General features: G+C 35.4%; 1 protein-coding gene across 8 annotated transcripts in view; it reads right to left on the bottom strand.

Annotated features, from left to right (window-relative positions):
- Nucleotides 1-24,282, bottom strand: part of LOC131758531 (bifunctional heparan sulfate N-deacetylase/N-sulfotransferase 3) — a 162,058-nt gene that overhangs the window by 90,250 nt on the left and 47,526 nt on the right. For all 8 annotated transcript variants that reach the window (XM_067036567.1, XM_067036569.1, XM_067036574.1 and 5 more), the window contains one exon: nucleotides 5,634-5,721. In XM_067036567.1, the coding sequence (XP_066892668.1) occupies nucleotides 5,634-5,721 (88 nt within the window). The remainder of the gene's footprint in view (nucleotides 1-5,633; nucleotides 5,722-24,282) is intronic.

The following is a 24,282-nucleotide window of genomic DNA, read 5'->3' as shown; positions in this document are numbered from 1 at the left end:
TTGTAGTTTCCAACACATTTGAGTTGTGTGACTGTGGGCAAGTCACATAACCCCTTTAATGTTGGTATTCATGTCGGCAACACATGGATAGCAATACCTATTTTATTCTATTTGGGAGGAAGTGTCTACACAGTCCCGGCACATACTGAGTAATCTAAAATGCCCATGTCTTTCCCTCCTGTATTTCTTGCTCCTGTTCTTCTACATGTCTCTGTGAGTTTTTTTTTTTTTCCACTATAATACTGCGTGGGGGGGGGGGGCACTGACATGAGTGTTATGTGGCAGAGGGGACATTGTATTTAAGAATGTAAGAACTGATCAAGCCATTATATTAACTGACTCGCCTGATAAATGAGTCACGCACATCGAGCATTCTTGGGGCTTCTGAGTGATTATCTTACAGCTCTGGGAAGCCATCTAGAGAGGAATGCAAAGGAATAGGAAAATGGAGGTCGGGGCTTAGAATATCAGATGACCCCAATCATGGCGAAGTCTTGCGTCCTGCTACCTTTTAGGTGATAAATAAGGCGGCCCTGGTAAAGAAATATTAGCTATGTGCGACTGGTGATGCTTAAATACATGTTGGGTTTTTTGTTGTTGTTGTTTTGTTTTTACATAAGGATGATGTCATTTGGTTTCCCTGCAATTAAACACTCTACTTAGATACTCTCCTCTTGTTTAACATTTTGTATGTCCTCAGGACACCATATCAGTTAAGATTACAGTTAGTTACTTGTTGCAGTTTTACTTTCCCAGACTGCAAATAGGCAGATGTCTCTTGGGGTTTCCCAGTGGTCAGTTCATTTCTGATTTCCACCTCCCCTGGGAAAAGTGAGCTGAGAGTTGCTAGTTTATGAAGAGTCACCCTTCCTACTACTTTCAATCTCTATTCCCCGTCTCCTGTGACTCCTATTTTCCCTGCATCCTTCTTCTTATCTCTTTATTCATTTTTCTACTTGGCCTTTACCCGAAGTTTATTTATGAGGACAGCACAACAGATTTCAGAATTCTTTGGAAAGATTGCTCAGGTATTTGGTGTCCTTTCCTGAATATCATGGTGAAATCTGCTATTAAAATATTCATACATATTAATCATGCAAGAGTCAGACAAACAATGTCTGCCCTCTGACAGACATAAAATCATAGTAGGCATAATGGTATGCCTTTCCTTTTTTCTTTATAACTCTCTCTTATCTGATTTCCTTTAATCCTACTTTGGGGATGTTTTACATCAGAATTAATTATATTGGGAACACGTGTCTGTTGCCTAACACTTTAACATCATGATAAAGAACAGCTGCAACATAGTTATTCATGGTTGGATTGTGCTGGCCTCTCGCCACTCCTTTATTCCTCCACTTCACACACTTTTGTCAGAACTGGAGAGAGAAGAACTAGAAGTCAAATTCCTCAATTTTAAGTGTCATTTCTTAAGTTGTTACACTGAAATTTTATAGTTAATGCAAATTATTATTATGTTATTTATCTATTTCAATAACTTATGTCTCTTCAGTATTTTATGTGTAGTATTTCCTACTCTGATATTATGTTAAAAACCATCATTGACTGAGACTGTCTTAAGTGTTTTTCAAGTATAGTCTCATTTAATTCTCACTACAACCCTATGCACTAGGGGCTACTGCTAACGCCATTTTACAGATAAGAAAATTGATATTTGGAGAGGCAAAGTAATTTGTCACGAATCACTGGGAATACTGGGATAGAACCTGAATTCAGAACCTGAATTCTAACCCAGATTACACAACTCGAAATTCAGGACCCTTAACCATCATTCACTGACCAAATGTGGAGTTTAGAAATAAGATTAGTATTTACTAATTCACGTAACATTGCTCTTCACATTGTTAACTAAGTCTGTGATAGAATTTACAAATACTATTGGTTCTCAGTGATTTGGGAAAATATATAAACCTAAAGAACCTATAGATTCAGCTTCCTTAATCAAGGATTGCCAATTAAATGATAACCCCCCCCCTTTTTTTTTCTAATACATAACACTTGGGCTCTGACTGCCCTTAAGTTAAGAGTATTTTTTGACACTTAAGTAGCTATATGACCTTGGGCCCCTCTAAGTTTCTATGTTATTATCTAGAAAACAAGGTAACACATTCTTTAACTCGTAGGATTCAATGAAAAGGTACATGAAAAGTGCTTAGCTAAGTACCTAGAATATGGTGCTGCTCACTAAAAGGGAACTATAATTTTTATTCTTTCATCTCTCTATTTCTCACAAAATGCACAAATCTTTTTTTTTTTTTTTTTTTTCCGGTACGCGGGCCTCTCGCTGTTGTGGCCTCTCCCGTTGTGGAGCACAGGCTCCGGACGCGCAGGTTCAGTGGCTGTGGCTCACGGGCCTAGCCGCTCCGCGGCATGTGCGATCTTCCCGGACCGGGGCACGAACCCGTGTGCCCTGCGTCAGCAGGCGGACTCTCAACCACTGTGCCACCAGGGAAGCCCAAATGCACAAATCTTTCAAAAAGTAAAGTACATAAAACAAGAGGAAACCCTCTCCTGAAATGAAGTCTTACTAGTATGACAGTGCTGTTTTTCTCCTTCCCTTAAAGACTGAATAAAATAGACTTTTTAATAGAAAAAGGAGTTACTCATTTAGAAAGGAAGGCCGTGTAATTCAATTAAACTTTGCAATATTTAATTTTTGAAGGATTCAGAGTATTAAATTTTATATCTGTTGCCATTGAAAACTGATTTTTACTGTTTTTAGACAAGCCTAGCTAAGTTTTTGTGGAAGTTTGCAGGTCTTATACAGACAACAAAACTCTTTCAAGCCTTCTCCTTAGATTCCTCCTGTTCTACTGTCCCTGGCTTAGAGAAAGGATATACCTACTGTGAGCTGTGGGAAGTACCCAAGTAAGGAAAGAGGACAAATCTTTCAGAAACAAGAATGAAGGAGAGCCACTGGCTACAGTCATTCTTTAGCATTTATCACTGGGCAAAAAATTGAGTCACCAGAGTGCTTTATTATATTTCTATTATGTTTGGGAAAAAGTTTTAATTATTCTTAATATTTAGAGTGATTTTCTTTCATAACACAACATGGTCAAATTTTATTCTCTGACCTTGTTCCATATAAATACTAATAGTTAAAATAAAGCTAATTTTATTTTCATTCAATCATGTATTCATTAATTCTTTTTTTTTCAATAGGCACTGTCCTACTTGCTGGTGTTACAGCAGTAAAGCCTTTGTAGAGTGTTCATTTTAGTGAGGGAAGAAAGACAACATATAATTTAAAAATAAAGTACATTCAACATCCATTTATGATAAAACATTTAGAAATCTAGGAATAGAAGGGAGCTTTCTTAAGCTAATAAAGACTTTCTATAAAACTGTCCATTGAAAGAATTCCCCTCAAGAACAGGAAGAAAACTACTGAAGGATTTCCCCTAAGGTCAGGAACAAGATATGAGTGTTGCTATCACCATCTTTAATGTTTATGGGAGATCCAAGCTAGTGCAATAGGCAAGGAAAAGAAAAAAAAATTCATAAAGCTTAGAAAGGAAGAAATAAAATTTTTACTATTCAAAAATTGTATGATTGAATAGGTAGAAAATCCAAAAGAATCTATAAACTATAAAATTAATAAGTGAATGTAGCAAGGTTGCCAAATACAAGATCAGTACATAAAATAAATTATATTATTATTATTATACTATTAACAGAGAAACAGAAAACTTTAAAAAAAGACACCATTTACTATTTCATCAAAAAACCCCACCAAGGAATTAATATAAAACAATAAAGTTGTATCAAGTGTAGTTAAAGAGGACCTAAATATGTTCAAGAATAGGAAGACTCAATATTTAGGATAGCAATTCTCCCAAAACTAATTAATAGATTTAATGTAATTTAATTAAAACTTTAAGGTTTTAAATTTAAATAAAATTTTAAAAAATTTAAATAAAAATCTGCAGTTCTTTGTGGATATTGGTAAGCCGATTTTAAAATTTACATAAAAATGCAAAGGGCCAAGAATTGCCAAGGCAATTTTGAAGAAGATGAGCAAACTTAGAGGACTTACAATAGCAGATATTAAAGTTAATTATAAAGTTACAGTAAATAAGACAGTATGATGACACAAATGGAAGCAATGGACAGGAGAGTATAGAAACAGAGTCCACATCTATATGGTCATCTAATTTGAGACAATGAGGATACCATGGTACAGTGAGAAAAGGATGGTCTTTTCAATACTTGGTACCAACTTGACATCTTTATGGAAAAAAAATGGTATTTTGACCCTTATCTCACACATACACAAAAATCAATTCCAGATGGATCTCAGATACATACATTTTAAGTATGTAGGAACATATTTTCATGATCTTGTGGCATGCAGAGATGTCTTTAAAAAGACACCAAAAAGGAAAAGAAAAAGATAAATTGGACTGCATTAAAATGTTTGTTCATCAAAAAATACCAGTAGGAATGTAAAAAAGATAAACCACACATTAGGAGAAAGTATTTGCAACACAGATAACTGATAAAGGGCTCATTAAGAGTATATAACGAATTTCTACAAATCAATAAGCAAAAGCAGACAACTCAATAAAAAAAAAACACTGAGGTATTTCAAAACAGAAGATATCCAAATAGTCAATAAATATATGAAAGAAGCTCAGTTTCACTACTTAGTGAAATGTGCATTTAAATCATACATAATATATCTTTACTGCCCACCAGAAAGGCTAAAGTTAAAAAGACAAATAATATTAAATACTGGTGACAATGTAGAGCAACAAGAAAACTTACATACTGTTGGAAATAAAAACTGGTACAACCACTCTGAAAATCTGTTTGGCATTTTCTACTAAAGCTGATCATAAATGTACTACATAACTAGCAATTCTACTCCTGGTTGATAAACAACAGAAAAGAATACATATGTCCTCTGAAGGACAGGTGCAAAAATGTTCTTAACACAACTATGCAAAAAAAAGCCAAAGACTGGAAACAACCCAACCATCCACATTGGAGGAATGGAATAAAGAAATTCTGGTAAATTCAAAAAATGGAATACTACAGAACAATGACGATGCAAGAATTACAACTGTACACAATGATGTCTGCAAAACCAAAATAATGTTGAACAAAACAAGCTGTATATAGAAGAGTCCATACTATATGATTCCTTTTATACACATCTCAAAGCCAGGCAAACTAATTTATGATATTAGAAGTTAGGATAGTGGTTTTTCTTTGAGGGAAGCTAGTGACTAAGGCAGCACAAGGGAGGGAGTGTGTGAGATTCTGGAAGTATCACTTTCTTGATCTGCATGCTGGTTATGGAGCTCTGTACACTTTGTGAAAATTCATTGAACACTATACTTATTACTTACGCAGTTTTATATATGTAAATTATAGTTCAATAGAAAAAAAGCCCATTAAATAATAATATGGTGAATAAACTTTCCAACTATTAACATTTTGTAAAGGTGAAAAAATAATAGGTTAAATGAAATTGAAAAATATGAAGAAAATAAAGTAGGGGAGAGACACAGGGAATACAGGAAGGTGTGAAGAAGCGGAGTCATAATTTTAAAAAGAGTGGTCAGAGAGGCTTTAATGAGAATAGTTAATCTCTTTTTTCTTACCTGTATGGTAAAATTTCCCTGAAAATCCCAGGTTGAACGTAAAATTTGTGATTTGTGCACGCAAAAGATTCTGAGTATCAAGCAGGGCCTGAAATACATAATTTAAAAAAAAATATATCAGGTAGAGCATGGCCTTGAGAAGATATCTTCCTTTAGCATTCAAAAGGTAAGACTACTCCTTTAGATATGAGAGAATTAAATGATGGAAAGTAGTTTCTTTACCACCTTACAACTAGCAAGAAGCTTCTGAGATTACATAAATACATACTTATATTTATCCTTTAACTGCAATAAATCAGCAAAAAATGTCAGCTAGAAAAAGGAAGTTAAATGAAAAGTTTATTCTTCATGTATCAAAGGAAGTAGTATCTAGTACATAAAATACATCTCCCTTTACCCCTCAGGGACGTAGTTCACCAGTTGTCAAGAGAAGGACATTCTGTTTAAGTGAAATTATGCAAGAACATATATTGAAAGAAACAGATTGTTGTTTTTTTATCTTTGGTCTTCAAAATACAAGACTTTTCAATCTTTAAGTCTTAGATTCCCCATGATATCCATTCAAAAATGGATATCATGGTAAAGTAAATCTATAATTTGCCCTTCAATTGAAAAACAGATAAAACCCCCTACTAATGACAGGTAAAGCTATTTTGAATCAGTTTTAATTGTTATATCCTATAAAGTATTTTTCATGCTATGAGTATTTAATGGACTTCTTTTCTTCTCCTTCTCCTCCTTTTCTTTCTCATTCTTATTTAAGTTCACATTCTTGTATTCCTCTCTCCCCCTCCCCCAGACTATGGTAGTTGAGTGCCCACCTCAATGAGGCAAAAAGTAACACTAAATGGTAGATTTGTAAAGGATCTTAGTCAACATTTCTTTTATACATGAAGAAACTAAGGAGAAATGACTTGCCCATTTTCAAAGATAAAATTAGTGGTAGATCCAAGGTTAAGGATATAGATCACCTGATTCCATATTAGGTACTTTTTTTACTCCACCACACCAAATCTTTCCCCACCCTTCCATAGTACTGCTGGATCCACAGGAAAATCTTTTCTTAATAGTGTAGCTGATATCTGGAAGCTCTGCCCCATCATGTTCACGGTCTCAATGTTTTTATGGGGATAAACAGATATACATATTATTCAGAGACCCTCTCATGATTGTATGTTTTCAACAATTATTAGTTGCCACCCCTCCATTATTGCTGCTGCTACTATTACTACTCCTAATATGGTTGTTGTTATTGTTAGTGATAGATAATACATATCATCTCTCTGAACTTTTCCCTTCATTTATTAAAGTCAAGACAATTATCTAACTCACAGAATTATGATGAGGAATATTAAAGAGATAATATATGCAGGAGTGCTTGATAAATTTTTTTTAAAGTGGCATAAAATGGATAAAGATGTGGTACATATATACAATGGAATACTACTCAGCCATAAAAAAGAACAAAACTGGGTTATTTGTAGAGACATGGATGGACCTAGAGTGCATAAAGAGTGAAGTAAGTCAGAAAGAGAAAAACAAATATTGTATATTAACACATATATGTGGAATCTAGAAAAATGGTATAGATGACCTTATTTGCCAAGCAGAAATAGAGACACATGTAGAGAACAAATATTTGGATACCATGGGGGAAAGGGGTAGGGTGGGAGGAACTGAGAGATTGGGATTGACACATATACACTATTGATACTATGTATAAAATAGACAGCTGATGAGAACATACTGTATAGCACAGGGAACTCTACTTAATGCACTGTGGCGTCTTTACTGGGAGGGAAATCCAAAAGAGAGGGGATATATGTATATGCATGGCTGACTCATTTTGCTGTGCAGTAGAAGCTAACACAACATTGTAAAGCAACTATACTCCAATAAAAATTAAAAAAATATTATCAGCAATATATTATATATAAACATAATTATATGTATATAATTATATCTTACTGATAATTATATCTGTAATTATCTATATCTGTATATCTATATTTGTATATTATATATATCTCATCTACTTATTTTTTTAATTGAAATATAGTTGACATACAATATTATGTTAGCTTCAGGAGTATAAAATAGTGATTTGACATTTATACTATGAAATGATCAACACCTGAAGTCTAGCAATCATCTGTCCCCAAAGTTGTTACAGTATTACTGACCATATTCCTTATGCGAAAATTACATCCCCATGACTTATTTTATAATCAGAAGTTTGTACTTCTTTTTTTTTTAACATCTTTGAGTATAACTGTTTTACAATAGTGTGTTAGTTTCTCCTTTACAACAAAGTGAATCAGTTATACATATAGATATGTTCCCATAACTCTTCCCTCTTGTGTCACCCTCCCTCCCACCCTCCCTATCCCACCCCTCTAGATGGTCACAAAGCACAGAGGTGAACTCCCTGTGCTATGCTGCAGCTTCCCACTAGCTATCTAATTTATATTTGGTAGTATGTATATGTCCCTGCCACTCTCTCTCATCGTCACAGCTTACCCTTCCCCCTCCCCATATCCTCAAGTCCATGCTCTAGTAGGTCTGTGTTTTATTCCCATCCTACCACTAATCTAGAAGTTTGTACTTCTTAATTTCCCTCATGTATTACACTTATTTCCCCCACACCCCTGCCCTTTGGCAACCACCCATTTGTTTGCAGTATCTACGAGTCTGTCTACATTTTGTTTTGTTTGTTTTGTTTTTTAGACTCTACATATAACTGAGATCATATGGAATTTATCTTTCTCTATTTACTTCACTTTGCATAACACCCTCTAGATCCATCCATGCTGTCCCATGGCAATATTTCACTCTTTTTTATGGCTAATATTCTACTATATATACATACCACTCTTCTTTATCCATTCATCCATCAATGGACCTTCGGTTGCTTCCATATCTTGGCTATTATAAATAATACTACAATGAACATAGGGGTGCACATATTTTTTATTCATTTATTTTTAACATCTTTATTGGAGTATAATTACTTTACAATGTTGTGTTAATTTTCTGCTGTAAAACAAAGTGAATCAGCTATACATACACACATATCCCCATATCCCCTCCCTCTTGCGTCTCCCTCCCACCCTCCCTATCCCACCCCTCTAGGTGGTCACAAAGCACTGAGCTGATCTCCCTGTGCTACGTGGCTGCTTCCCACTAGCTATCTATTTTACACTTGGTAGTGTATAAATGTCAATGCCACTCTCTCACTTTGTCCCAGCTTACCCTTCCCTCTCCCTGTGTCCTCAAGTCCATTCTCTACATCTGTGTCTTTATTCTTGTCCTGCCCCTAGGTTCTTCAGAACCATTTTGTTTTCTTAGATTCCATATATATGTGTTAGCATACAGTACTTGTTTTTCTCTTTCTGACTTACTTCACTCTGTATGACAGACTACAGGTCCATCCACCTCACTACAAATAACTCAATTTCATTTCTTTTTATGGCTGAGTAACATTCCATTGTATATATGTGCCACATCTTCTTTATCCATTCATCTATCAATGGACACTTAGGTTGCTTCCATGTCCTGGCTATTGTAAATAGTGCCACAATGAACATTGTGGTACATGACACTTTTTGAATTATGGTTTTCTCAGGGTATATGCCCAGTAGTCGAATTGCTGGGTTGTATGGTAGTTCTATTTTTAGTTTTTTAAGGAACCTCCATACTGTTCTCCATAGTGGAGAACATTTGCACCAACAGTGCAAGAGGGTTCCCTTTTCTCCACACCCTTGCCAGCATTTATTGTTTGTAGATTTTTTGATGATGGCCATTCTGACCAGTGTGAGGTGATACCTCATTGTAGTTTTGATTTGCATTTCTCTAATGGTTAGTGATGTTGAGCATTCTTTCATGTGTTTGTTGGCAATCTGTATATCGTCTTTGGAGAAATGTCTATTTAGTTCTTCTGCCCATTTTTGGATTGGGTTGTTTGTTTTTTTTTATATTGAGCTGTGTGAGCTGCTTGTATATTTTGGAGAATAATCCTGTGTCAGTTGCTTCATTTGCAAATATGTTCTCCCATTCTGAGGGTTGTCTTTTGCACATATGTTATTGAATTAGTGTTTTTGTTTTCTTTGGGTACATACTCAGAAGTGAAATTGCTGGATGATACGGTAGTTCTATTTTTAAGTTTTTGAGGAAGCTTCATACTGTTTTCCACAGTGGCTGCACCAATTTACAATCCCACCAATAGTATATGAGGGTTCCCTTTTCTCCATACCCTCTCTAGCACTTGTTATTTCTTGGCATTTTGATGGTAGCTATTCTGACAGACATCTTTTCATGCGTCTGTTGGCCATCTGTATGTCTTCTTTGGAATAATGTCTATTCAGATTCTCTACCCATTTTTAAATGGATTGGGGTTTTTTTGGTATGGTATTGAGTTTCATGAATTTTTTATGAATTTTGGATATCAACCCCTTATTGGATATGTCATTTACAAATATCTTCTACCATTCAGTAGTCTGCCTTTTCATTTTGTTGATGGTTTTCTTCAAAAAGCTTTTGGTTTGATGTAGTCCTACTTGTTTCTTTTTACGTTTGTTTTCCTTGCCTGAGGAGATACATCCAAAAAATATTGTTAAGACTGATGTCAAAGAACGTACTCCCTATGTTTTTTTCTAGAAGTTTTATGGTTTCAGGTCTTACATTTAAGTCTTTAATCCATATTGAGTTTATTCCTGTATATGGTATGAGAAAGTGCTCCAGTTTGATCCTTTTGCATATAGCTGTCCAGTTTTCCAAGCACCATTTATTAAAGAGGCTGTCTTTTCCCCATTTTATATTCTCGTCTCCTTTGTCATAGATTAATTGACCATCTAAGTGTGGTTTATTTCTGTGTTCTCTATTCTGTTCCATTGTTCTATGTGTCTGTTTTTGTGCCAGTACCATAATATTTTGATTACTATAGCTTTGTAGAACTGCATGAAATCAGGGAGCATGATACCTTCAGCTTTGTTCTTTCTCAAAATTGTTTTGGTTATTTGGGGTCTTTTGTAATTCCATGCAAATTTTAGAGTTATTTGTTCTAGTTCTGTGAAAAATGTCATTGGTTTTTTGATAGGATTTGCACTGAATCTGTAGACTGCCTTGGGTACTATGGAGATTTTAACAATATTAATTCTTCCAATCCATGAGCACAGTATATCTTTCCATTTGTTTGTGTAATCTTTAATTTCTTTCATCAATGTCTTAGTCTTTGTTTTTTTGTTGTTGTTGTTTTTGTTGTGCGGTACACGGGCCTCTCACTGTTGTGGCCTCTCTCGTTGCGGAGCACAGGCTCCAGACGCGCAGGCTCAGCGGCCATGGCTCACGGGCTCAGCTGCTCCGTGGCATGTGGGATCTTCCTGGACCGGGGCACGAACCTGTGTCCCCCGCATCAGCAGGCGGACTCTCAACCACTGCGCCACCAGGGAAGCCCAATGTCTTAGTCTTTGGAGTACAAGACTTTTGTCTCCTTGGTTAGATTTATTCCTAGGTGTTTTATTCTTTTTGATGCAATTGTAAAGGGAATCCTTTTCTTAATTTCTCTGATAGTTCGTTACTAGTGTCTAGAAATGCAACTGATTTTTGCACTGATTTTGTATCCTGAAACTTTTTTGAATTCGTTTATTAGTTATAATAGTTTTTTTGGTGGAGCCTTTAGGGATTTCTATATAAAGTATCAAACAGTGACAGTTTTGCTTCTTCCTTTCCAATTTGGATTCCTTTTATTCCTTTTTTCTTTGTCTAATTGCTATGGCTCAGAATTCTGATACTATGTTGTGAGAGGGGCATATCTTTGTCTTGTTCCTGATCTTAGAGGAAAAGCTTTTAACTCTTCATGGTTGGTTCTGATTTTGGCTGTGGGTTTGTTATATATGGCCTTGATTATGTTGAGGTACATTCCCTCTATAACCACTTTGTTGAGAGTTTTTATCATAAATGGATATTGAATTTTGTCAGAAGTTTTTTCTGCATCCAGTGAGATGATTATGTGATTTTTATCATTTATTTTGTTAATGTGGTGTATAACATTGAGTGATTTGTGGATTTTGAACCATCCTTCTGTGCCTGGTAAAAATCCCACTTGATCATGGTGTGTCATCCTTTTAACGTATTGCTGAATTTTGTTTGCTAATACTTTTTGAAGATTTTTGCATCTATGTTCATCAGTGATACTGGCCTGTAATATTCTTTTTTTTGTGGTGTCTTTGTCAGGTTTTGGTATCAGGGTGATGCTGGCCTCATAGAATGAATTTAGAAGTGTTCTCTCCTCTTCAGTTTTTTGGAATAGTTGGAAAGAGATGTTAACTCTTCTTTAAATGTTTGGTAGAATTCACCTGTGAAGCCATCTGGTCCTGGAAATTTGTTTGTTGGAATTTTTTTGGATTACTGATTCAATTTCATTACTATTCTGTTCAGATTTTCTATTTCTTCCTGATTCAGTCTGTGAGATTATACATTTCTAGGAATATATCCATTTCTAATAGTTTGCCCAATTTGTTGGCATATAGCTGTTCCTAGTAATCTCTTAGGATTCTTTGTATTTCTGTGATGCCAGTTGTACCTTCTCCTCTTTTATTTCTGATTTTATTTATTTGGGCCCTCTCTCTTTTTTTCTTGATGAGTGTAGCTAAGGTTCATCAATTTTGTTTATCTTTTCCAAAAACCAGCTATTAGTTTCATTGATTTTTTTTTCTGTTGTTTTTTTAGTCTCTATTTCATTTATTTCTACTCAGATCTTTATTATTTCCTTCCTTTTACTATGTTGGATTTTGTTTGTTCTTCTTTTCCTAGTTCCTTTAGGTGTAATGTTAGATTGTTTATTTGAGATTTTCTTGTTCCTGGGGTAAGCCTATATCTTTATAAACTTCCCTGTTAGAACTGTTTTGCTGCTTTCCATAGATTTTGGAACATTGTGATTCCATTTTCATTTATTTCAAGTATTTTTAAATTTCCTCTATGATTTCTTCAATGACCCATTGGTTGTTTAGTAGCATATTATTTAGCATTCACATGTTTTTATTTTTTGTGTTTTTTTCTTTTAGTTGATTTCTAGTCTCAGTATTGTGGTCAGAAAGATGCTTGCTACGATTTCAATTTTCTTAAATTTACTGAGACTTTTTTTCATGGCCTAGCATGTGATCTATTCTACAGAAAGTAACATGTGCTCTTGAAAAGAATGTGTATTCTGCTTTTGGATGGAATGTTCTATATATACATCGATTAAGTCAATTTAATCTAATGTATCATTTAAGGCCAGTGTTTCCTTAGTGATTTTCTGTCTGGATGATCTGTCCATTGTCCCCTACTATTATTGTGTTACTGTCAATTTCTTCCTTTATGTCTGTTAACATTTGCTTTATGTATTTAGGTCCTTCTATATACTTACAGGTGTTTGCATATACACTTACAAGTGTTATAGCTTTTTGTTGGATTGATCCCTTTATCATTATGTAAGCCCTTCTTTGTCTCTGGTTACAGTCTTTGTTCTAAACTCTATTTTGTCTAATATAAGTATTGCAATCCCAGCTTTCTTTATGTTTCCATTTGCATGGAATATCTTTTTTCATTCCCTCACTGACAGTCCGTGTTTTAAATCTGAAATGAGTCTCTTGTAGGCATATGTATTTGGGTCTTTTTTTTTTTTTTTTTTTGCCATACGCGGGCCTCTCACTGCTGTGGCCTCTCCCGCTGCAGAGCACAGGCTCTGGACGCGCAGGCTCAGTGGCCATGGCTCACGGGCCCAGCCGCTCTGCGGCATGTGGGATCTTCCCGGACCGGGGCATGAACCTGTGTCCCCTGCATCGGCAGGCGGACTCTCAACCACTGTGCCACCAGGGAAGCCCCTGGGTCTTGTTTTTTTAATCCATTCAACTCTATATCTTTTGATTGGAGCATTTAGTCCCTTTACATTTAAAGCAATTATTGATAGGTATGTATTTATTGCCATTTTTTATTGTTTTCTATTTTTTTGTAGTTCTTTTCTTCTTCTCTTGTCCTCTTCCCTTATGATTTGATGACTATTGTTAGTGTTATACTTGGATTCCTTTCTCCTTATTTTTTATGTATCTATTGTAGGTTTTTGGTTTGTGGTTACCATGAGGTTTATATATAACAACATTTATGTATTCTTATTTTAAGCTGATCTCTTAAGCTCAAATACCTTCTAACAGCCTTATATTTTTATACCCCCTCCCCAGATTTTATGTTTTTGATGTCATATTTTACATCTTTTATTTTATGTATCCTTTAATTACTTATTTTAGTGTAGATATAGATCATTTTACTACTTTTGTCTTTTAACCTTCCTACTAGTTTACATGTGATTATTCCACTGCCTTTGCTATATGTTTGCTTTTATCAATGAGATTTTCCCTTTCATACTTTTCTTATTTCTAGTTGTGGCTTTTTCTTTTCTGCACAGTAAAGTGCCTTTAACATTTCTTGTAAGGCCAGTTTAGCAGTGATGAACTCTTTCAGCATTTGCTCATCTGTAAAACACTTTGTCTCCTTCAACTTTGAACTTTAACCTTAATGGGTAGAATATTCTTGGTTGTAGGTTTTTTCCTTTTGGCACTTGGAATTATCATGCCATTCTCTTCTAGCCTGCAAACCATCTGCTGAAAACTCAGCTCATGGTCTTAAGGCAGTTTCCTTGTACATAACTAGTTGTTTTTTCTCATGCTGATTTTAAGATTCTCTCTTTAATTTTAGTTAAAATGTGTACTGGTGTGGACTTCTTTGACTTCATCTTCTTGGGGACTCTCTGTGCTTCTTGAAACTGGATGTCTGTTTCCTTCCCAGGGTTAGGGAAATTTTCAGCTATTTTTCCTTTCCTTTTTTTTTTCTTTAATATTTATTTACTTGGCTGCATTGGGTCTTAGTTGTGGGATCTTCACTGAGGCATGTGGGATCTTTCATTGCGATGCATGGGCTCTTTGTTGCGGCACGCGGGTTTCTCTCTGGTTGTGGTGTGCAGGCTCCTCTCTAGTTGTGGCGTGTGGGCTCCAGAGCGCATGGGCTCAGTAGTTGCGGCATGCAGGCTCTCCAGTTGTGGTGTGCAGACTCTAGAGTGCACAGATTTAGATGCCCCATGGCATGTGGGATCTTAGTTCCCCAACAAGGGATCGAACCCGTGTCCCCTGCATTGGAAGGTGGATTCTTAACCACTGGACCACCAGGGAAGTCCCCAGCTATATTTTCTTTAAAAAAAAGTTTTCTGCTGTCTTCTCGTCTCTTCTTCTTCTGTAACCCTATAATGTGAATGTTAATATGCTTGATGTTGTCCCAGAAGTCTCTTAAGCCATTCTTATCAAAACAATTTTTTTCTCTTTTCTGTTCAGCTTGGGTGATTTCCACTACTCTGTCTTTCAGATTGCTGATCTGTTCTTCTGTATCATCTAATCTACTGTTGATTTCCTCTAGTATATTTTTCATCCCATTTATTGTGTTCTTCAGCTCTCATGGGTTCTTATATTTTCTAATTCTTTGTTGTAGTTTTCACTGTGTTCATCCATTCTTCTCCTGAGATCAGTGAGCATCTTTATGATCATTACTTTGAGCTCTTTATTGGGTATATTGCTTATCTCCATTTTGGTTAATGTTTTTACCTGGGATTTTGTCTTGTTCCATCATATGGAACATATTCCTTTGTCTCCTCATTTTGTCTAATTCTCTGTTTTGTTTTCTATGTATTAGATAGTGGTGTTATGTCTTCCAATCTCAGAGAAGTAGCCTTATGTAGGAGACATCTTATGGGGACCAGCAGAAACCTCCCTGCTGGCCACCTAAGATGTTACAGAGGTGTCTCCTATGTGGGCTGTATGTGTGCCCTTCTGTTGTATCAGGGCCAACTATCGTGGGTGTGCTGGTAGGTGGAGCTGGTTTCTGGCCCAGCTGGTTGCCAAGGGCCTGCTGGTGGGCAGGGCAAGTCTCCCATGATAATGGACTAGAAGGTGGATTCCAAAATGGTGCTTGCCAGTGCCTGTGTCAGCACTGTACAATGACATCTCAAAGACGGCTGTTGCCAGAGTCTCATGGGGAGTCTCAGCTGCCTTTTGCCTCTCTGGGAGGCTCTCCAAATATCAGCCAGTGGTTCTGACCCAGGCACTTCTCAAATTACTGCCTCAACACTGGGACTTGGACTGTGTGAGATTTTGTGGGTGCCCTTTGTGCATGTCCTTTAAACACAGAGTCTCATTATCCTGTAGAACTTCGGCTCTCCTGAATGTAAGTTCTGCTGGTTTTCAAAGTCTGACTTTCTAAGGGCTTGTCTTCATAGTGCAGGACCCACGGGCTGGGGAGCCTGATATAGGGCTCAGACCTCTCACTCCTTGGGGAGGGGAGGAACTCCTGTTTGTGGGTCATCAACCAGGGGGTGTGGGTCTTGACTAGATAGCATCTCTGCCCTTCCTACCCATCTTGTAGCTCCTTCTTTATATCTTCAGTTGAGGAAGATCTTTTCTGCTACTCTTCAGGTTGTTCTATAGATAGTTGCTCTGTAAGTAGTTGTAATTTTGGTTTGCCCAAGAAAGGAGGTGAGTTCAGGGTCTTCGTACTCCATCATCTTGAGATCTCATTTATTTCTTAAAAGTTTTTTCCCCTCATTTTATTTACCTTCAGTATCCTCCTACCCTTCTTTCTCTCCTTCTTCTTGCTTATTTCTTCTTCTCAACTAAATATTCTAGTTGGCTCTTCCTATCTTTCCTTCCCCTTAGATCTTATCTTTCTTCTTCATTCATCTTATTTCATTTCATTCTCTTATTTTTCTCCTTTCAGTGGTGAAAATATGTATTCAAAAATCCATCTTAAAATAATTTCTTGTTTGTTCACTGCTTTTTTCTTAAAGTTAGAATTTTTTTCTTTTTATCTTCCTGAAAATAAAATCCCCAAACTACACTTGAACTTTACTTTGTGATTCTAGATTGTTTTTTTTAAAATTTACATTTACAATATTTAATAGGAAAAAACCCAAACAAATCTATCCTATGATTAGACCTTGGAAGCAAGTTCAGTACCTGTTAACTAATCTCTAAATCAACTACAATACATTGACTCAAATTATTGAATTAGCTCTGATTTTGCAGGCTTGACTTGGCATTTTACATATTTATTCAATGTTCTAGAAATAAACATTAAAACACATAAAAGATATATTGAAACAGTTGGCAGCTACTAATATTATGACTATGTATAGTGAAGAGGGAAGTTTATTTCTAGATAATTTATAAACTTAAGTAGTAATATTTCTTATCTTTTACATTGCTTTTATGAACCAGATTTTGGGAGTATCTATGAGAACAATGTTATATATTCATCCATTATTTCTGTCTTTTCAAAATATGCTTTTGTGCAGGAAGCTTGAATACTCAGTAATATTCTTAAATCATATCCTTTTCATTAAACTCTTCATTGCTAGAATGTTTTTATTCATCATTCTATTTATAACTGATATAGCCTATTATTCCTATGAACATTTATATAAAATGATATAAAATAATACTTTATGTGCAACATGTCTAAAATGCTTTATCCTTTATGTGCAACATGTCTAAAATGCTGTAATAATATCTAAAATCTAATCATAATAATCTAAATCAATATTCCAGTACCAAATTCAGAAAACCACATGTATTCTGGGCAAGCAAACACTCTCTAATATGCAAACTACTTTGGCCATGGAGGAGGTAATTGATCACTGCTACATGCAGAGGTATTATTTACTGGTCTCCTCCAATCTAAGAACCCTAAGAACATAGATATGTACTGTGAAAAATGGTCTGATTAGTAAAAAATGGTACTTTAAGTGTTCCAAAATTTTGAATATATTTAGCAGGATAATTCGCAATTCTACGTGTCAGTGATTATCTTTAAAATATCACATTTTTTTCTAATTAAAAAAAATTAAAATCACTGATAAATCTACCTCAGGATAAATTAATATTATGATGTAATCCCATCCCATTTTTACCAATAACTACATATACCTATATATATGTAGATATATAGATGTTTAAGTGAAATTAGAGCCATAAAGTAAAAATTACAACTGTATCAATTATGATTTAAAATACAGTTTTGAATTTTGCCTTTTCCATTTAACAGTATATCATGAGCTTTCTCCTGTCACATTAACCATCCAAAACCAAAATTTTTAATGGATGCTGAATATTACGTCAAATGGATATACTATAATTTATTTAACCATTTTATACTACTGTTGTACATTTAGATTGTTTATTTTTTGTCTAATATAAATACTGCTCTGTGTATCAGTACATATTTATATAGCAAAGAAGTAACCATTTCTGCAGGGGAAAATAATTCTGCTTACTCTTCAGCAAACAAAACAGTTTCTGAGCAAATTTGAAAATACTTATAAAAGTATTAATAGGGAACATAATATCCAATTAACATTATAAGAGAATTGCATTATGAATATAATTTAACATGAAAATTTGACTCTTTTCAAAATTACTTTTTCAATTTGAATCTCTATGCTACCCCACTAACTTAGTTTTTCAAGGCTCAATTCTATAAAGCCGAAAACACTTGCAGGCATTAAAAGATCTAGTTGAAGCCAAAAAAAAAAAAAAAAAAAGATCTAATTTAAAGGAATTGAACTCTTGAGAACTGAGCAAAATGGGAGATTTTATATATCTTTGGATTTTCTCCAACTTTCTTAAACAGAATGAATATATCAATTAAAGCAAATAGAAAAGACAAAAATTTAAAAATAACTGCAGGGCTTCCCTGGTGGTGCAGTGGTTGAGAGTCCACCTGCCGATGCAGGGGACACGGGTTCATGCCCCGGTCCGGGAAGATCCCACATGCCGCGGAGCGGCTGGGCCCGTGAGCCATGGCCGCTGAGCCTGTGCTCCGCAATGGGAGAGGCCACAACGGTGAGAGGCCCACGTACCAAAAAAAAAAAAAAAAAAAAAAAAACCAAAACTGCAGAAGAGTTTTACATGGAGATTCATGTTAGGATTCATTACACGTGTGACATTCTTTAGGGAAATATCTGCTAGCTTTCATTTCTTATCTGGGCTTCTTAGATTATATTATTTTGACCTATTTTATATTTTGTAAGTTAACAAAAGTATTTGGCGACCAAATTAAGCCTGGGAAAGACAAATGGTTAAAGAAGATGTGGTACGTATGTACAATGGATTATTACTTAGCCATAAAAAGGAACTAAACTGGGTCATTTGTAGAGACGTGGATGGATCTAGAGATTGTCATACAGAGTGAAGTAAGTCAGAAAGAAAAACAAATGTTGTATATTAACGCATATATGTGGAACCTAGAAAAATGGTACAGATGAACTGGTTTGCAGGGCAGGAATAGAGACACAGCTGTAGAGAACAAACATATGGACACCAAGGGAGGAAAGTGGTGGTGGGGGTGGTGGTAGTGGGATGAATTGGGAGATTGGGATTGACATATATATACTAACAGGTATAAAATAGATAACTAATAAGAACCTGCTGTATAAAAACATAAATAAAATAAAATTCAAAAAGAAAATGACTGGGAAAGAAATTTTAGTGTTAAATATGGTTTTTCAGCAGTAGGCAAAAGTATGTTTCAGCACAGAATTTTTAGAGTTAATATTTCCTTAATCAATCAAATGATAATTATATATATATATAATGTATCCAGATCTGCTAAAGTAAATGAAAACAATTGGGCAGCTAATTATAAGCTCCTGTATCTACTGATGTATGTACACACACAAACACACACACATACACACACACACAGAGGCATCAGAGATGCACATGGGTATGGTATGAAGATCAAATGAAAACATGGACGTATGGCCCTAAAACCTTTTCTAGCACACAGAAGCGGAGTTTTAGCCTTATGAATGGAATTCTTTGTCCCTTCCTCTGTCAACCTTAATATTTCCTTATCATCTTGTCACAAAATGCCATCTTGTATTTCTTACTGCTGCCCACTTGGAGTAAAATCAGGCATATGCCTAAAATTTTAAATGATATTTTCAAATTAAGCCTTGGCACTTTTGGAGTTATCTAATCAGCACTGAGGATTTTAAACAAAAGAGGAAGATGGTTCAAGTAGCTATATTATAGTAACTTTCACAGGGCTTTGTAATTCTTTCTAAGTGACCTTGCTGAATTCTTTATTCTCCATCGCAAGGTTCATGTATTTTATTGTTTGTATTGGAGTAATAGAGGAAGGACAAAGGTTTTTGTGAAAGCCAAGGAGAAAAGAGTAGCATAGTAATCTTGAATTATTTTTACATACTTAAACTGTCAGAGCACACATTATACATAACCTCTAAATTGTACAGGTGAGAGATGGTTTTGCTAGAACATTTGTTGAACTGAAATTGGTAAATAATGATAAGTGAGTGGGAAAACAGAAATCAAGTAAGTACTATTCTCATTAAGCATTCATTTGAAATTGTTATACATATTCTATTTAGCTTATGGTGGATATACTTAAATAGTCAAAATACTAATGTACTTTTTTTAAAAAAAGAAATAAAAAAAGGTAGTTCACAGTTCCTTACAATGCAGCATCTTTAAGCAACTGTAAGTTATATCTCACTCATTCAATTATAGAGAAAAGGTTTTTATGTGTTGTAATAAACATAATTTTAACACCTTAATCATTTAAAATACTTGCTTCGAGCAGCAAAGAAGGAGAGGTATAAGATTCCATATGAAGGGACTGAAGCGTCTCAACCCATGTACTATTATTCCAGAGCAAATTAGGTTTCCTTTAGCAGTTGCAGAGTTATGTTGGAAACCCCTTAAGTAGCATATCTGTTCTGTTTAAGAAGTGAAAGTGCTAAATACTTTAAAAAAACTGATAAAACGTTCCCTAGTCACCACTCCCCACCAAATAAATTTTGGGTTATATGTTAAAAACAAAATGTGAGACCGAAGCTGGACTATAAATTCCATGAGGTAGTGACTTTGTCCAATTCACTTTTCACCACTAAAGTTCAGCATGATGTCAGGAGCAGAAGAGGGTCAAGTAACTATTTCTTGAATGGTGACATTAATGAATTTCTGATTGACCTCATAGTGTAATAAATTAATAAAGATGACAATAATATTGTGGAACATTCTTTTGCTATTCTATTTTCATAAACTGTTTTGAATCTTGATGAATTAATTTCAACATATTTCATATCCAAAAAAGTAATTATAAAGCATTTGATTTTCAAATTATTTGTAAAAGGGCTAAAATAAAAGCATTCCCTATATCAGTGCTTCTCAAACGTCTGTGTACATGAAGATCATCTTAAAAGCTTAATAAAATGCAAATTCCTGGGTTCTAACCCAGAGATGCTGAACAATAGTGTCGAAGCAGGCCCAAAGCATCTCAGATGATTCTGATATAGGTGACGTACCACACTCTGTGAATCACTGTCCTATTCCTTGATTTCAAATAGCTCAACAAAGGTTTTCATTTACTTATAGGCATGTTTTTTCTTTGAGAATATGAAATCTTTGATGTCCACTATATAGCAAAATTCTCGGTACACAGGAGGCATTCAGCTAGTCAATGATTTTACAAGCCACATAAATAATGGGTATTATGAATTCTAAAATCAGAAATATTCTGCAATACCTAATACCTAAACTCCTCAACAAAGGCAAAACTGATGTGTCAAGCAAGTTCCTAGCCACTTAGTTCTTTATTTCTCTGTTTGAAAATGTGTACGTTTTTCAAAGTGGGTTTTAGAAAGGCCCTCCTTGCAAACAGAGGGAGAGTCTTTGTGTTAGTTTGAATACAAACATTTCAGAGATTAAATGAAGTCACACATAACTGACAAAAACTAAATTACAACTTCTTTGGTTCGTAAGGTTGTTACTACATATTGTGTAAAATTAACATTCTAAGAAACACTGTAAATATGCTGATGGGACTGAGAGTGGAAGAGTGTTTCTTCAGGGAGCCTGGTCCTGGGAGCAGTGCAAGGTAGAGCTGGTCACATGCTGGCCACGCCCCGTTTTGAGTCAGCAGAGGAGGCCAATGGGCACTCATTCAGATCATTTGGAGTTTCATATTTATTTGTATTCTGTGAATGTTAGCTTGCTTGCCATTCACAATTAGATGCCCTAGGACCAGCCTAGGGAAAAAAAACATATATTTTATTTTGACCATGGTTTTAGTCACTGTAGATAACATAAAAATCTGCTTTTATCAAATTCTGAATAGTATTATTTTGATAAGGAATGGTTTAAAACACTATTTCCAATTCTCTCACTGCTATTATTTTTATTCTCAATATTTAAAAAAAAATTTACCACTGGAGCTTACCTAGATGACTATCATTTCTGTCATTTGACAGGTACTTTCACAGAAAACCCAAGTGGTGACTTAAGGTTTTATTGTCAGTGGTTCCACTTATTTTCAACTTCACTCTGAATAAGGATGGGAATTGAAACCAAAGAAAGAAAATGATGTAACATTCTAACTCTCCTCTAACGGCCCTAGTATGGTGAGTTTCCTTATGTGTGACAACATCCCACAAGTTGTACTTGGGAAAGCCTATCCTAGTTGAGAACTGTTACGGTCAGTCAGTCTCCCTTCCATGAAAATCTACCGAACTTGGAATTGTCTCTCCTCATAGAAGTAAGTCTGGATTTGGCTATAAGTGTGCACACTTTTATTGTCCTCTGTATGCTGTCCTTTGTAACGTAGAGAGAAAGCCTGACCTGCAGATTGAAAAGAACCTCTAAAAAGTAATCATCCTCAGTACAATGATTAATGCTTCTCAGAGATGCCCCCTACTGCCCTACCCCACCCCACCCAAACAGGCCACGTATGAACACTGGAGAAGGTCTGGGTTGGCAGCCAAAGTTCCGGTTCTAATTGGTGGTGATGATTGGTGTCACACACTGGATTCCTAGGATAGTATGGACTTGATTAGGGCTACTCATGGCTGAGAGAAATCCATACTCTGAGATATTATGGCAGGGTTGTCTGGACAGACTCAATGGCACTTTCTTTGAGGTTCCATGAGTTTGTGAATGCGGGGGAGGGGTGGGCTGGTAAGAAAGAAAGGAAGAGAATATGGAATACATGGGACCTCCCAGGATCCTCTATCAGCTAGAAAGGGTTATTATGACTTGCCCAGCCTTTCTAGTGATCCTCACAACTGCAGCCAACTCGCGGGTCCCATCGCCACCCCTTGAGAAATGCCAAAAACTACAAAGGATACAAAAGAGAGAAAGACTGAACTGGCACTCTGTATTTTGTGCCACGAAGAGAATAATGACTGAAGATACTAGAATGCTGCAAGTCTGATTCTGAGATAAAGACAATATAACTTTACATTTGTATTATTGCTTACAATTCTCAAAAAGCTTTCACTTATCATCTCGCCTGACCTTTACAACAACTTAAGAGAGTCAGGGTAAGCACTATTATTGCCACTTTAAATTTAAGGAAAGTAAGGCTCAGATATGTGAAGTGACTTGCTAAACCGACACAGTAAATAAGAGGCAGAATAGGGGATTTAAACCCATATTTCCATATGGTATAAGCTGTCTTGTCTAGAAACAAGAAAATGAAAAATATCTTGACTAATATACTTTCCAACTATAATATTTTATACAGAAAAGTCTTTCAATTTTTTTAAGACTATGAAACAGACTTTCCTGTCACAAGCCATGTCTTTTAAATCTTCCCACACTAATATTTTTGTATTGCTGAGGAAACATAGTGTGTTTTGTTTGTATGTTTATTTATTGATCTATATTCTCTCCCTGTATTCATTTTCTCTCCCTCCCTTTCTGTGTGTGTATATATTTATGTAATCTTTCTTGCGTATGAATTAGCCTTTCACTTATCTATCACAAAAAAAGCATTTAAAATGGAAGAAGCTTAGACCAAACTGATGAAAGTACGGCATTTATAAGTTCACTCATTTATAGTAGATTAAGGCTTGATATCCTGAAAGTTAAGGTCTTAAAAGTCCTCTATTGTGATTTTCCACAAGCAAGAATGTCTTTCACATTGACATGAAATGTGATTTTCTGTCCTCAGGCCAAGCTGGTAGGCAGATTGCTTTTATGTAATTCCTGTGAAGCTGGCAGGAGGTGACTCATATACATAAATGCCTCTTTCAATCAGGAAGAAGGTGTCAGAGGGCGGGTGGGTGGTGTCTGAATGACTAAGTTTTAAGATGTTAGGGGTACTGAAAAAAAATCTCTTAAAATGAGAGTTCCTAGGGAGATGCACACATGAGGATCTGATCACGTCAATGAATCAAAGGAAAACTTTGAAAAGATTTTACTACATTGTTTGAATCTCAGTCTTCACTTCATAACTCAGTGAAAAGAGAAATTCCCTCAACTACTCATGAATTAAAAATAGCTCAGATTTTAAACAAGCTCTTGGAATGAGACTTGATTCCAAGAGGCTCAAATTGAAATATTAAGTACATTATATGAAAAGGACAGAGGAGTTATGGGTATGAAAAAGTCATGAGAAAGTCACAGAAATTTTTAGAAATAGCCACAGCAGAGGAAGAGTACGTTCCTGAGAAAATAAGTGACTACTCACTATCTCATTCAAGTAAAATAAAACCTTCCTACAAATGGTAGTGCTATGGAACTGAATAAAAGTCTCTATTGAAATCCTTGAA

Source organism: Kogia breviceps, chromosome 6 (genome assembly GCF_026419965.1).
Source record: "Kogia breviceps isolate mKogBre1 chromosome 6, mKogBre1 haplotype 1, whole genome shotgun sequence".
Lineage (NCBI taxonomy): Eukaryota > Metazoa > Chordata > Mammalia > Artiodactyla > Physeteridae > Kogia > Kogia breviceps.
The sequence above is the reverse complement of the archived record's forward strand: the minus strand, read 5'-3'. Positions and strand labels throughout refer to the sequence as shown.